At 40.3% G+C, this 15,970-nt stretch overlaps 1 protein-coding gene across 4 annotated transcripts in view; it reads left to right on the top strand.

Annotated features, from left to right (window-relative positions):
* The window catches only part of LOC102690024 (chloride channel protein 2), a 273,605-nt gene that overhangs the window by 106,513 nt on the left and 151,122 nt on the right, over window positions 1–15,970 (top strand). For 3 of the 4 annotated variants that reach the window (XM_069197305.1, XM_069197306.1, XM_015361707.2), the window contains exon 3: window positions 10,123–10,167. The exons of the other annotated variant lie outside the window; for it this stretch is intronic. In XM_069197305.1, coding sequence (XP_069053406.1) covers window positions 10,123–10,167 — 45 coding nt within the window. The remainder of the gene's footprint in view (window positions 1–10,122; window positions 10,168–15,970) is intronic. 4 annotated transcript variants of the gene reach the window in all.

Genomic DNA, 15,970 nt, shown 5'->3' with positions numbered 1-15,970 from the left:
GCAGCAACCTTCCATCCAGGTACTGGCGAGGATCATACCTGCTTAGCTTCATTGTATTGCCAGTTGTGAGATGCAGAGTGATATACTGTAGCTTCTGGCATTTACTGTAGCTAGACTTAGCACTTCTTTGATTATCTTCTTTGCATTACTACTGCTGCTTAGATTACCTTGTTTTGGTCCAAGACAATAGACTGACATCATAATTGAGAATGTTTTAAACCATCGTGATTTACAAATCAACTTTGTTCGATATGGTTTCGTGTGAAAGTAACAACACTGAGTCAGATCTGGAATAGGAAAGTGTGGTCTGAAAGACAGAAAACAAAGCTAATGAATGGATATTCTGTAGTAGAATAAACCAGCAGAATAGACTTAGGAAAACAAAAGTCTCTAGTCCACTGAGGCCGATACCTCAGTGACAGGAGTATGGGAGATTATGGAGAGTGAATAGGATGCATTCTGTTAGCGGGCACAGAGTGTTCAGTTGAGGCAGGCAAGACCAGAGGTGATGGTATAGCAGTTTACATCAAAAATGATTTTGAAGCAGAAACATAATAGTGTGATTTGTCTCTGAATTATTATGGATCAAACTGGAGAATAAAACTTCTAGAGTTGTAGCAACAGGATTATTCTACTGATCACCCAGCTCAGAGTGTCGGTGTGCTGTTTCAGTATGCACTGCAGTTGCATGATCTTCCAAGGTGTAAACCATATTATTTTGGGGCATTAGATTTCTTTATATGGACTGGAATAACCCATTGGATCATACAGTATGTCCTAAATTTGAGAAATGACAGTTTTCTTACTGCGAGCACCCTCGGTAGAAATTGATCTTGTCTATTCAAAAGACCAAGACAGAGTGAGGGAAGAAGTACTGGGAAACTGTGACCACTGTGTAATCACTTTTGAGGGATATTTGAAGACTCCACAGGTGTTGTCGAAAAAGGACATTTTAAAAGCAGACTTTCTGAAAGGGAATGAGATCACTTAAGAGAAAAGGCTAAGGGGTGAATTAGGCAAATATTGAATGTATACTTAATGTACATTTCAGAAAGGGAAGTATAAAGGCATAAAAATGATTCTGCTATAGGTTTATAAATACTAAAGGTTAATAAATTAAAGTCTAGGAGATAGAGGCCTAAATGGCTTAAGAGATCACTAAAGAAAAACAAAAGGAAATAAAAAGCTTCATGGAGAATATAAAATGGATCCAGAGGAGGCAATGAGCTGCAAACAAAAACCCTGAAAGATATTAGAAGAGCCCAAGAGAGTGATAGAAAGATAATAGAACAGTGGGACCTAAAATGAGCGCCAAGTTTTTCTTTTACAGTATCACAATAAAAGATAGGTAATGAAATAAATGTCTCAGATATACAGTACAAATGGTTCTGTTGTAGAAGACAAAGTGGCGATGGCAGAATTTCTCAATGTTTATTTCATAGAATTGTTCAAAGAGGAGGAAACTAATGACATGCCACAGGTTAACAGACAATTGCACTCAATTCAAAACCATTTCAGTGTATTAGCCATAAAAGATAGTCCCTTTAACTGATAATTTGACCAAATCACCTAGACCAGTAGTATCTACCCAATGGCACACAAAGAAATTAGGAGAATTATTCATAGACCACTACCAAGGTTATTTTGAATGCTTCTTAAAAAAACAGGGATTTTTGCCTATTGACCGAATATCACAAATTAAATTGTTGTGTGAGGGGTGCAGAGGCAGGTAATTAGAGATCAGTCCGTTTGTCTCTGTTAAATGTACAGGTAAATTCAGAAAAATGGTAGAACCAAATTGAATAGCATCTATGTTAAAAAAGTAGTGATTTGGAAAGGTATAGCATCATTCTTAACTCCTAGATTTAGATTAAGTACTGCAGTGACTTTGGGATATGTGACAATATCTGATGGAGGTTCATGAAGTTTTTGATTAAATGCAAGATGAAAGATTTATCCTCAAGATTTACTTTTCATGTCCCTGGTAATCTGTGCACATAACCAAATGTTTAAAGAGCAGAAAACAAGTTAATAAGGAGAGGGCACCAACCTGTGTAAGGGCAACAGTGGATAACACAGAGGTTAGTTTTAGGATGGCTGCTGGTCTTCATTTGCATCAAAGATCTACACATTGACCTAGTCAACAGATGTATCAAGTTCACAGATACAAGAATAGGTTCAGTACTCAAAATGTTTGAATACGAGCTATTACACACATAAAGCAGGAAGGTGTATTTCAAATATCAAAAGTGTGACAATTTGAAAAAAAAAGGGAATTTCATGTTTTGAGAATACAGTATACTGTATGATCTAGGAGTTTGTTGACTCATTACTTTCTTTAACCAGACAGATATATTTTATTGTCCACTACTGTGGAAATTTGTCTTTGGCTTCATCTAGAAAAGTACAAAATACAGAAGCAACACATAACACTCATGTTAAGTTAATGTACATGAAGTACATGAAATCACTACAGTATGTAACACATAAATAAATTGATAAATAAATTGGTAGTGGGAGGTTTACTATCCTCATTTATTGATCAGTTTTATTGCAGAGGGGACAAAGGACTTCTTATAAATGTTTTTATTTGAATTTGGTCCCCTATACTATCTCCTTGATGGGAGAATTATGAATTGAGAATGGAGAGGATGGGTGGAATCCTTCTGAGAACTGTGTTTTCCTGCACTTTTCACAGTCCTGGACAGCGCAGAGATGAGATGATGAAGACCATTTACATTCTTAGCTAAATTAAAAATGTGATATGAAATCAAGCCATCTTACTAGTGTACTATAGGTTATTTCAAGATAAGTAACATTAAAGTCATGTAGTGCATTATCTAGACCTCACTTGAAATACATTGTTGTTTTTTTTATAAAAGTACCAGAGCAATATTGGTGCTCTGGAAGAACTGAGCAGCTAAACTCATTTGGGTGCTGTCACTGTTGGATGTGTCACCTTTGTTGAGACCCATAATCTTTTTTCTAAAGATACAGCTCTGCAGATTATTTTATTTTCACAGATACATGCTTTGTATACTGAGCTCATCAGTGTTAATGTCTTGGTTATTATGAAGTTGTAAGTGAAAGTGCTTCCTGGAGAATTGTTGTTCTGAACTTGCGCACGTGTACCTCAGGGCACACTGCTGTGCTCTCACTCCTGCGATGGGCTTGGAGGCATTCATGCTCTGCGCTGCAGTATGTAATGTGAGAAGCTAGATGCGCAGACACTTGCTGACTTGGTTTCTAGCACGCCTCTGTACCTGCTCTGTGTGAAACGTTTCTCGTGCTCCTCCTGCAGTGCAGCAATCAGTGAAAACTGCTGAGGACTCAGAAATGGCTGTGCTAGGCAATTATACTTTAATCTGTCTCCTTCCCTTTCACAGTACAGGGGCATGTGGCTTTGTGCACTATGCACATTCCCTGCTGGGACAGAAGGATGGTGGTAGTCTGCATTCATTGCATTGCTTTGAGAAGAAACATTTTTTGACCAGATTCTCTGTTTACTTCCCCCATTACAATCATGCGCTGTGCTTTTTTTACTCACCCCTTGTCCTTTATGTGGATCTCAAAGGCACAGGCTGGCAAAGTACATATCAATGACTATTTTTGTGAGAGCCTTGGTCATGGCTCAGCATGGGTTAAGTACATTGTAAATGCGTCTCTGAATGCCGGTGGACAAAAAAAAAAGAAGTGGAGAGATATGACGTGGGAGGGTTGAAGGGTCAGTGCTGTGATTGATTTTGACATATTGTCATCCTCCCTGCCACGGGCTCCATGTGGTCAGTCGCTGTCCTGTCAGGGAAAGGGGAGGGGGGAGAGAGGGACTGAGGAAAAGAGGGATGGGGAGGGGATTGAGGACAGCAGCAGAGGGAAAGGGAGATGGATAAGAAGAAGGGCCTTGGGCATTAAATCATGAGCTTGACTCCCCTATCTGTAAAAAGGTCATTGGCAATTACAGGCAAGCATTTCGTGCCAGTAAACTTTGCTGTGGTCCATCAGGTATTCAGAATGGCTTTTGTTTTTAGTCCTCCACCTTTCCTCAAGCTGGATACTGAGGCCAGGCTATAGTTCTGTGGATGTGGCGACGCTCCATTACCATATCACAAAAAACAAGTTGACCAACTGCTCTTCCAGCTGTGTGCCGTACCTGTTTGCTGTGTCCCATGGTTCGGGAATAAGAGTGCAGCTCTACCATGTTTCACAGATTGAAACGGCACACGGCAGGAAACCTGTAAGTGTAACTTTAAAAAAGCTTTCTCATCCATGACATGCATGTCGGGAAAGATCGGTAGATTCTACAATGTCTCCATTGACATCTAAAGGGAACATCCAATGATTTATATTAAGTCCCACAGTGACCTTTTTTCAGAGTTGTTTTACCTTTTGCGATGTTCATAGCAGGGCTATTTTCTGTTGGACTTAGCAAGTGTGTAAAATGGCAGATACCATTTATTATAAATTGTGTGCATCTACCTGCACTATCCATGAGTATCCATGACTTTTTCCAGAGTTTTTTGTTTTAGTCCAGTTAATATGATTCCAGTTGTATTTTAGTATTGTAGAATATCCCCCTTCACTTTTATTTCTGCTGTGCTTTTTAATGCTACTTTGTCTTCTTCTATTCTACTCCCATCTCCATCTTTTCCTTTCCGTTTTCTCTTTCTTCTTCTTAAATTGAAACAGAACTGAACACTCTGCTTGTCTCCTGTAGTCAGTCTGAGCTGTGATTTGTCACCTTTTCCTTCCTCTAAAATATTTACAGTGTGATGGTCATTTTCTGGGAAGTCCGCTGGTTATCTGTTGGTCCCATGATAGGGAGAATGGGAGTTTTTTTATAGCATGTTTTGATGTACTGCTTTTTTTTTCTTTTGAGGCTGCTTTAGGGCCTTCTTAACTGCAGTTTTACAAACATCTGTCATACCTGGCTTATGTTGGCCAAGCCTTCCTCAGAGAGTTACTCCCTGGTCATGTCTGTATTCCTGTGGCATTCACAGGAGTCACAAACAAAAGATGCTTAAGTAAATTCTTTAGCTTAAAAATGTGAAATGTACTGTCTGTATGGTCATTATTGTTTTGTCTGTTTATTCTTCATAAATGCGGTCTTGCAGTCAAACCATTTATACTGTAGATGTTTCCAGTTTACTGGTTAATAATTGGGTTTAGTTGGACAATGGGGTGCATATACTGTATACCACATGGGATGCAATATTCCATCTGCAAGGAAGTTGAATTTTTAACCTGGCCTACAAGTAAAATGTTATAAAATGTTTAAATTAAAAAGGAATAAAATATAAGAAAACAATTTTGGCCCCAAAGTGTGCTGTAAACAAGTAGCTATGCAGTTTGACTTAGATTACATCTTTAGTGCGCAGTGCTTCTGTGTCATTGCATTGCATTGGTAACTGCTTCCCTGATGGGGATACCCATGTCAGAAATTGACAGAAAGGCATGGATTCTGGAGTCCATGATGTCATTATTGCTTATAATTCTAAATCGTATCTAATGCACTGCATTCTGTAATAAAGCAAACCACAGAATGGGTTGTTATGCATAATTCTGGACTAGATTATGCAACAGTGGGGCTATATATTGATGAGGATTAGCAGATCTAATAAATAATAACCTTAGACCTTAGGAGGTTTAAATGTCTTGATATCTTTGGTAGTGGTGTTTTACTGGTGGGACAGCTGTTATATGCAGAATTACCTGCAAAATTAAGGTTCCCTTAACATACTGTATATTGTGTTTTGCGCCCTGCTGTCTAACAAATGGAACTCAAGACCCATTGCAGAAAGCAATAGCAGTCTGTTGTACAGTCCACACAGTCCTGGTGTGGTATGAAACACAGCTTGTATGGATGAAGGTGTATTGTTGTGGACAAAAGGATTGGCCTAATTATTGGAGCTCCAGCCACGCCTTTTTCTCCCACAGCCATCTCTTCCCAGCCTGTTTGTTCCTCAGGCTGTGCTGTGGCCCAAGCTGCATGGGTGTGAGAGGATGCAGAGCAGGGGGTCTCAGGGCGCTTGCTCACCTTGACAGAAAATGTCTCATCAGAGTTGGCCACAGTAGATGGGTATTGTGGGTGAATGGTCATCAGTTCCCATATTTAATATTGCCTCCCCTCCCCAACAGTCACCCATTCACTGGTCTCCGTAATCCAGTGTGCACATTCCTCATGCTAATGGCTTTCTTTGTAAGAACCACCTCGGTTCATGTAGGCCTTGAGTTTAAACTGCTTTTTATTAATTAATGTATTTTATGTGTTTTTTTTACTTTGCTACACGGACTGCCAGACTGTGCATTACTGCTGATTGAACCCTGCCCCCACTGATAGCTGAATCATTCCCTAATTTTCAGAAACACTCTTGTTGAACGCTCGGCCAGCTTTCTTATTTGAAAGCCTCTTGGGAAAGCTGCCCGTCTTGCTAAAACCAAAGGCCAGCATGGGATGTATGTGCACTGAGACCCTCATTTCTAATGGAAATGGTAATGTGAAGGTTTCTTCCGGCCTCTCATCCTGCATGTAAAAGGTGCTGATTTATCGACTGTGACCCCAGGTCATAATGGGAAGGATACTTCAGATTCAGATTGTAGTGCAGCAGGACCATACTGCCAACTTGGGATAGTCAATACTCCATTCAGGAAAAGTGAAGTTTACACTTTTCTGGCTTTCTTTGGAAAGAATACAAATAGTCAGAGCTTTGGCAGAAAAGCTGTTTTTCCTGTGTCCAAGTTTACAACTTTTTCTTTTTCATTTCAGCTAAAACTTTCAATTAACATTGAACACTGATTAAGAATATAAATGCATTGGATATGTTTTCCTTTCTCAGGGTGTTTTATAATGCATGATTAAAGAAACACTTGATTCAAGATACAGTGATGTAAAATATTACAGGACCTATAAACTAATGCATCTGCCCATTTAATTTAAGTAATGAAATGAGCTGAGAGCTTGGTGCAAGAGTCTTGAAGATCCAGTAGCACTCCAGCAGTGGAGTTTGCCCATCTGTCTTACAGAAAAATGTGCATCAACTCAAGGACATACTGTAGAAGCTGGATGCCCTTTGTTGGGCTCTACAGGACACTTACAGTACATTTGGTGTTTGCACTGTAGCTTTTCATCTGGGCTAAGATGTAAGAGGCTTCTTACACCTGTTTAGTCAAAAGCCACGGATAGCATTATGCATAATTTTGAAATTATACATAACCTTAACCTCCAGAACAATTAATGTTAATCATGTTAAATTTAAAAACATTTAAGAACAGTATGTCATCGTGTAGTATTGTAATATACTGTGTATATTACACGGTAATAGTCGCTGTGGAAACAGTTGATGAATCTCAGCTGGTGCAGCATACACTGGTAACCTGTGTGCCAACATTAGGCTGTAACTATCTTTGCAAAAAGTTCCTTACTCTGTGTATGATAAATAATTGGGTTCTTTTATTTTGCACTGATGCAAAGTTCTCCAGATCCAGTTTTGACTTGGCTTCTGGCATTCAGTGTGTGTTATTAGTCTCCTTTCCCTTTTTCTCCGAATGTCTGCAGTACAGCGGGGGGGGATAGCATTGATGTATGAGCTCCAGCAGACTCTGTGACATCCTGTGTGATTGCTGTAGTGGAGAGAGCTTTGCTATGGCCATTGCTTTGAGCAGCTTGATCAGCTCACGCAGGGAGCTCAGCCGGAGCTCACTTCTTCCTCATCCCTCACCCTGAACCTTTTATTTAATTACTGTTTGAAGAAGAATTGCTTTGCCAGAATTAAAGCACAGGCTTTCTTTAGTAAGGAATATAAGCAAATATTACCTGTCTTCTTGACTACTAATGTGAGTATGATGATGAAAGAATTCTTAGGGAAAGGGGGAGTCAAAAGTGGCACCTTCAGAACCATTCCAGCTCAGGTCTGTGGTACAGTTGGATCCTGGGCTACTGTGTTTGAGTGAATTCATTCTCATTTAAGCTGCCAGTTAAAGAGCTTTGGCTTTGTCAGAATCCTGGTGGAATGGCCTCGCAGGTAGGCCTTTCCCTGTCCATAAAGAGTTCTTATCTGGTTCCTAGATTCCTGCAGGCCTTGTGTGCCAGTCTTCGCGGGTGGCAGGACTCCGTTGAAGTTGACAGGGTGTAATCTAACTAGGACACATGCCTTTCACACTTTGAGAAGGATTCAGGACATTCTCATACTGCTCTTCCCATAAATAACTCGGACTGTGTTAGTAAAAACTATGAATTCACGGCTTTGTTCCAAGCGCAGGTTGCAAGCTTAGTTGACAGCTTGAGCTTCTCCTCCATAAACTTCTATCACTGTAAATTTGCCTGGCATTTTGTCAGGTTTGTTATTTAAACCATTTATTTACTGTGTTTTGTCCATGGCTTGTGTCATGTTTTCCCACCTGCCCTTGCTTTTTGTATATTTGAATCCTGGAAAGTTTTGAGAGTGACACAAGTATTATCTTCTTGCTAACTTGTGCTTTTCTGCTTCATTCTGTACTCCTGCTGCACAGGAAGAGAACTGTAGCCTTTGTGGGCTGGTGTCACCATGAGATGAATGTCTCAGTGAGACAAGACACCAGTGTCTGGGACCCTGCACGTACTCCTCACAGCACAGTGGACACTTCCCTGTGACCAGCCCGTGCCCTGCTTTCCCTAAAGAGATTAGAGATCTCCAGGGGGCAGTGTAAAGGCTGTGCAGGCTGGTGTCATTAGGCTAATACTCGGATTACAGGAGGGATTAAGGCTAGTAGACCACTGCTGTTAACTCAAGCTAATTTCACAAGAGCCTAGGGGAGAGTAATCCACCAGTGATTAAGTTTTAGTAGGACTGCTTCAAATATCCACATGCACATCCCCTCTTACTGTGGTGTGGTGACTTGACAGGGAACAGTTTGAAGCATTGAGTCCACGGGACCCCTAGTTTAGGATTACAATATTTTATTTGAATGTACAGTATATCAGCTGAAAGGATCCGAAAGATCTTTAAATACAGGAGGAGACCCACATCATCCATCAAGAGCAGCTCCCACCTAGTTGACATGCAGCATCAATTACTGTATGTGCCAGCAGCAGCCTTTCTCATCAGGTCAGGGGGAGAAATGAGAAGTTGCATCAGCATCTGAATGAAGAATCCTGTAAACAAGTAACAGCAACTCCTTGGTCTTAGAAGATGCCACAGTTTTACACATACTGTACATATTGGTATCATTTGTCTAAAAAGGGTTAATCTGGTATAAAACCTAAATTAAATGTCCACTATACCAATTGGAAGTTTTTAGGTTATTATAGAATACTGTATGTTGTATGATACAATGTACGCTCAAAATGCCACAGTCCCATGTAAAAAATCAGTTCCTTGACAGGAGACTGCAATGAAAAAACTGGTGACATGCCATTATAAAGATGCCTTGGAACGCACAATTATTTACAATACTAGTTATCTGTTTCAGCCAACGTTTCCGCCTTAAGTTGATTCACTTGGACATTTTAGCCACCTGTTTTTACATAAACTGCTAAGGCATGTCACTGGCAACTGAGCCTACTTCAAGCAATATTTGCTTTGTGTAAGTAAGCCAGAGTGTATTCTGCATCTGCTGTGCATAGGGGACAGATGGATGTCCAGGATATGTTTCCCTTTCTAGAGCAGTTTGCTCCACTTCATGATTTTACTAAATGCAGGGGGCCTTAGTGCTGATGTCATGCAAAAGTATGACATTGGATTTAATATTGCGGTCAGTGTGGGTGCGCTATTAGAAAGGTATCAAGTGCAGCTTGATCTACAGATCTGCACGTAAAACCTGAACTGGATGAAACTGCTGTGCATTGTGAACTTCTCTGTTTGCTTGGCTAACACTGGAATGGAGATTTAAGAATCTCTTACCCAATCAGACTTGCACAAATTGAATAGACAAAGCTGTTATTCTGGCTCCATACATCTCTGTGTGGAAAGTGCTGCAAGTGAGGTTAGCAGCATGGAATGTCCTCGGCCCAGTGTTGACTTGTATTCCTAAGCCCTAAAGTGTTGAAAAAACTGAAGGGGATGCAACAGTTATGTAATAAGAATGTTGTCTCCATTCCTGGATGTGAGCTGACGCTGCTCTAACTGCGCTGTTGTTATCTGTCCCCAGGGTATCCATACTCCCTGGACCCTCCACCTCAAGACTTTCTTTCTGGTAAACTGTTTTGTTGAATAAGTAAATGTTTCAAACTATTAATCGCCTAATAAAACTCCAGTACTTGTTTTGTTTTTACCCATAGCAGCTCCAGTAACATCAGCGTCATTAATAACGAGCAGTGTCATCCAGCAACATGCTCTGCTTTGAGCCTGTGGCTGTGCCTGTTAGTAGCTCTTAAGACTCCATTCACATTCATTCCCTTGTTCCCTTGCTTGTCTGAGATCCCTTTACCTGTGAGTCTGGTGCACCCCTCCTGATAATCAAGCATGTCTTCACCTGAATTGGGATCTCTTTCTTGCTTATTTAGTAACAGACAAATGTAAATCCGCCCCCTCAAGGAGGTGGCTTAATGCTGGAGGCAGCAGCCTAATTTTTCAGAGGTGAGTCTATCAACTAACAATGTGCCATGTGTATTAAGTGCACTCATCAACGCTTTTTTATTTTATCTTCATTTCCTTCATTGAGTGTGTGGCGTGTGTGAAGAAGCAAAATGTGCATTTACAGACACCCCTGACAAGTTATGCTTTCCAATCACGCAAGATATAGGGACAATGAAACAGCACACTGGAGCCTCTTGAAAATATGATCTTTAATGTTACCGTTTACAAAAGGCAGAAAATCAATCACTCTTTAGCATGTTATCCACCTGTCCTGGCTAGGGGATTTATTCATTACTCCTGGATCACTGTGTGATTAGACCAGTCGGCCAGCTGCCCAGTTACTCCATCAATAATGAGGTTATAATGCTCAATCCCAGTTCAGACCTGCAGTTCCTGCCCTGCTCCAGTGCTGGAGTTTCAGGCCTTTCTCAGATTTGCATCTGAGTTGAGAGAAAATGTCCGATGCATTGGAGAGCTGGTACTGGAGTTTGGATAATTGGCTCATGATTCTTCCTATGTTGCAAACAGCTATATTAACACTCTGGCTGTTTTTAACCAGTGAAAGTTTGAGGTGTTTCCGTTTTCAACGCCATCTTTGGCACGGAGGGCGTGGCATGCACCACCCAAAGAGCCACTGCAGAAATAATTTTTCTTCTAACAAGACCTTTTAAGGGCGCTACATAAAATAAAATGTTGTTATTCAGTGCCCACCTTGGTGGTATTATTGTCACACATTGCAGAGCCAGTCATATAGCAGTGATGCCCCAAGACCTTATAGTAACCACTTTCTGAAGTTATCAAGCACAGTTGAAGTAACGCATTTTCCCCCCCTCTACCTTGTACCACCAACAGTCCCAAACAAGGGGAGGCCAGTCGACGTGTTTATATCATGATGTTGCTTGTGCAGTAGTTGGTTTAACAGAGGATGTATTCCATCTGCTTTGTAATGTTTTCTTTGCCTCCCACATGGTTTTTGCTTGTGTTATCTTCTTCGTGGTATGCTCTTGCCTCTAAAATCTTCTTTTTGCCTTGACTTTGTCAGTGCCTTTGAGGATTTGATGCTGATGTGAAATCTTGAAATCAGAATGCTGGCTTTAAAAATGTAAAATCGTGTGTCACTGAGACCTCAGCAGCAGGGAGTGCTGGTGCTTTCCAGTGGCAGGTGTCCTGTGTGTGAGCAGGGCCTGTCTGACAACACTGTTTGGAAAGCATGGCTTTTTGTTCTTCATTTGCAGGTCATCTGTCTTCTTGATGAAAGCGATAAGGAATGAGCTGATGAGGCAGTATGTTTAATTGCCTCCTGTACCTTTTCTGCTGATTGTTAATTTGCTCAGTTGCTACTGCGGAATTTAGATTAAGATCCGACATTCATATAGTAAAAAATGAAGTGGAATTGTAGTTTTAGATTTAGCATGTTGGCCTGATCAGAAAAGATCGCCAATAATCTCGATCTCAGATGATCAAGAACGATAACGACAGAAAACATTCTCTTCATAGCAGAGTTCAGTTTTCTTTGCTACATGTAGTTTTGACCAGGCGCATAGTCAGTCCATGAATGCATTAATCTTTCATAAGCAATACATTAATCTATAAATAATACAAGATGAAGGTTTGATTAAAATGTTATAAGTGTGCACTGACAAGAGTGATCAATGTTGGCAGAGTAAATCAAGACATCATATTTTATAACTCAGACAAGCACATTCAACACTGTTAAATGCCTAAAGTTTATTAATGTTCTGATTAAGGTTTATTATTGATTTAAAAAATGATGGCTCATTTGGTACTGTATGTTCTTCTTAAATTCATTGAATCCCTGTGTGAGAGGAGAAGAAGCAGAATAACAATGAACTGACATGGTTTTTGGAAGAGTGGCATATATTACAGTTTCCAACATTTTGAAACAGCTCTCATTGCTTTTCCTCAAAATATTTGAACATATTTCTTTTTCTGAGGTCCAATGAGCATAAATATGTGTTACTATAAATTAGAAGACGTAAGGCAGACTGAGCTTAGACAAAAAGATGATTTGTGGATCTGCAGTGCATTTAGGGAGCTCAGTGATTAATAGTTGATGTGGTTCTTTCATTGATTGATTGATCAGTCTTTTGTAGTACTGCAGCACAGTAATGCCATCAGCTAGATGCTTTGAAGAACTGTTGCTGTATGTTAACAGCTGACATCCCACATGAAATCTGATTTCAGTACTGCTCTTTCACATTGTAGGGGGAACTCAAAACACTGCCAAAACTCTGAGCTTAGGCCCTGTCCCTTGAAAATATAACAGTTGCTACAGATATAGACATGCAGTTCCTAACACATTGTATCAACTGTATATGGCCATAAACTGCATGTCATAGTATTTATGGGGTTGGGATAACCTGTGGGTGTCAGCCCCCCTTGTTGCTTCTTGTTTTACAACACACTTTGCTTACATGCATAGCTGGTTAAATACTGTATTTATCTTGTGCCACAACTTTAAATTGTCTATTCTGCAATAGTCTGTTTCCGTACAGTGGCCATCCATGTGCATTAGGAAATCTTTCTTCTGACAATCTAACATGCCTAATTTCAGTGGTTCTTAAATTGGCTGATAGCTGCTTAGGTACTGTATTCATTAAGGCGTGTGTTTATAATAAAGTAGATTCAAACAACTCTTCGGATTACTTGAAATGATCTCAGTTATATACTATATCTTATATCTATATCTTAAATCTATTTTTGTGTCATCTATCCTCCTTAATAAACATGGCAATTGACTGAAAGGTTGATTTTGTTTGCTCTCAATATTATTTTTATTCAGCCGAATAGTCTTAAACATCCATTCACGATCAGAAAGCAGCTTATTCCTGGTAGCCCAGAGCCGGAGGTTTGGGTCCACTGTAGAGGACATGTCCAGGGCTGTTGCAAGCTGGATGAAACTCGAGCATCTGATGAAAACCTAGGTTCTGGCTAAACAATATTAAAAGTCTAGCTAGGCAAGTTGCTGTCTCTCTGGAGTCACAGCAGGATATGTTGGGAGTTCCCAGTATAAATCAAGTGATATCATACAGTACATTGAGAACAGGTGCAGTGGGGACTGAACACTGTTGATGCATGGTGGAGTTTACCTCTCTGGTAAAAACAAAGTGTGCATGGGGTCTAAATATTCCACCTGTACACAGTGTATCTATGGTTGCCATCCTGTTATTTAAAAATGAAATGAAAAAAATGTCCTTCTGACTACATTTTCCTGAAGAAATAGGAGGCAGCCGGTTGACATATCCAGATTCAGATCAAGCCCCAGAGCTATATTAATTTCAGTAGAGTATGAGCCATTTCGCTCTAAAGAATCTGTCAACAACAGTATAAAAACCAAAAATATAAATGGGGAACTATCACCTCTTTACTGGAATCTGTTCTTCATAAGGCAAACACTGCCAGTTCCAATTTACAAAAGAACCGAGATAAGGAAAACCAAATAATGAAACAAATAAAATAGCTTTCAACTTAGCTAAAGTTTATTCTTAGAATTATGCACTTATTTTAAGAGTTGTGACTTGCCAGTTCTCTCTGTGTCTACCTGCGCGGTCTTGAAGATTTTCCCAGCATTCCTTTCTGTCTTCTGCACACTTGGACCATTTGTGAATAAGAAACACATGTACGCCGAGAGAGAATCCCATAACTGATGGGTTCCCCTTACAGCTTTCCTCCTGAGTTGGCACCTTGGCACTTGCTGTGCAGTTGTCCCTTGTGTTTTCCTGCATTTGTAGCAAGGAGCCAGCATATGAGAGAGTCTGCTAGGGCCTCCATCCGTGTCCTCTCAAAACGCCTTCTTACTGTATATCTTCATCAGTCAGACTCCCTCCCCAGGTCGTGAGCTCATTTACCTGTGTGGTGATTTGCTCTAGATGTCCTTGCTGCCAGGGTGCTGTAATAAAGGGACATTAACAGATGACTGGGAAGGCACCCATCGTGCTAATGACTTCTAAAAACACTGCAAAATTGAGAAAAATGTCCCAGCAGCCTCATTTTTCATACGTCCAGTATTGTCTGTACATACTATATTGCGCTTAAAACTTGGAGCTGTGTTCTCATTAAACACCTTAAGCGATAAATGCCTTCACAGATAAATATGACCATTTGCAAATTTCACGTGTATCTCCAGTTTTTGCTTGTTTTTGTCCATTTTAAATAATTTGTTGTAGAAGGTGAATTTCACCAGCAGTGTAAGATGAAACTGAGCGCCCTGCCTTTGTTGCAGACCATCTTTCACACTGAATAGGCACTGAACACAGCAGGGTTACTTTGCTGCTCAATCAGACAACTGCGCTTTTATTCTCATGTCCTCTTTGAAGAAAAAAAAGTCTATGGGAAACAGAACTAGAAATAAAATAAACCATATTTCATGCATTATTACAGTGCACTTTTTCACAGTTCGGTTCGTCGAACATGAAAATAAACCTGTAAATTGTTATTTTCAGTAGACAATAGAAATCAGGGCTCTTTATTTTGATTCACAAAATTCTAGAACTGCAAATACCAAGATACTTTAAAAAATGTATTTTGGGCAAGAAAGGCAATACCAAAATAAGCTGGATGTGGTACAGTATTAGGATTAGTGACTCATCAGGGGAGTCGTGCATTATCTGTCTGTCGAGCTGGTGTGTCACAGTCTGTCACCTCATCTCCAGGTCACTTCTCTCCAGCTCCCAGACCGCAGCTGCAGGACAGCAGTACGCCCAATAGTGAAACCTGCAAAGAGGAGGAAGACAAATAAGATGCATATAACTCTGCTTTGTGTCCTGTGTTACTTTCCCATCAAGAAGTGTCACTCTTGGTGTCCCATAGATCTGACAAATTGGCTCTGATCTTCCATAACCTTGACTTTTTGTTTCATGTTACTGTATCTGACCTTTATTTCTCTCAGTTCTTACCACTGGTGAGCATGGGCTCTTGATGGGGAAGGATTTAAGTGTCACGTACTGCCACAGACGTGTGCTGGGTCAGCTGTTTGGAGTGGTGTACCTGGACCTGTGGGTCGGGCTCTTCCCTCTGGACCAGATTTTCTATGCAGTAAGAGTTGCTGGGTTTCAGATGAGAGATAAAGCAATATCCTGACTGCTTTGACATTAAAGATCCCATGGCAATGTTTGTAAGAGATTAACTCTGATGTCCTGGCTTCTACACTCCAGCTTCCCAGAAGCTCAGACTTAATTCAGACTGGTGAAGTAGTTTCCTTCACCTGATCTGTTGTGTAGGAGGGCTGTTGGCACAGGATGGTTATTACTGTATGTGTCACCCACTTGAAGACTGCATTTAGTGGTAGATGAGTGGATCCCCTCCTATAGTTGTGGTGCTTTGGAATCCTTTGGGATGAAAACTGTAACCTGAATGCAAACAATTATTATTGAGTATTCTTCATAGTAACCTATGGCTGT

The sequence above is a fragment of the Lepisosteus oculatus genome, chromosome 13 (assembly GCF_040954835.1).
Source record: "Lepisosteus oculatus isolate fLepOcu1 chromosome 13, fLepOcu1.hap2, whole genome shotgun sequence".
Lineage (NCBI taxonomy): Eukaryota > Metazoa > Chordata > Actinopteri > Semionotiformes > Lepisosteidae > Lepisosteus > Lepisosteus oculatus.
This window is presented reverse-complemented; position numbering and strand designations above follow the sequence as displayed.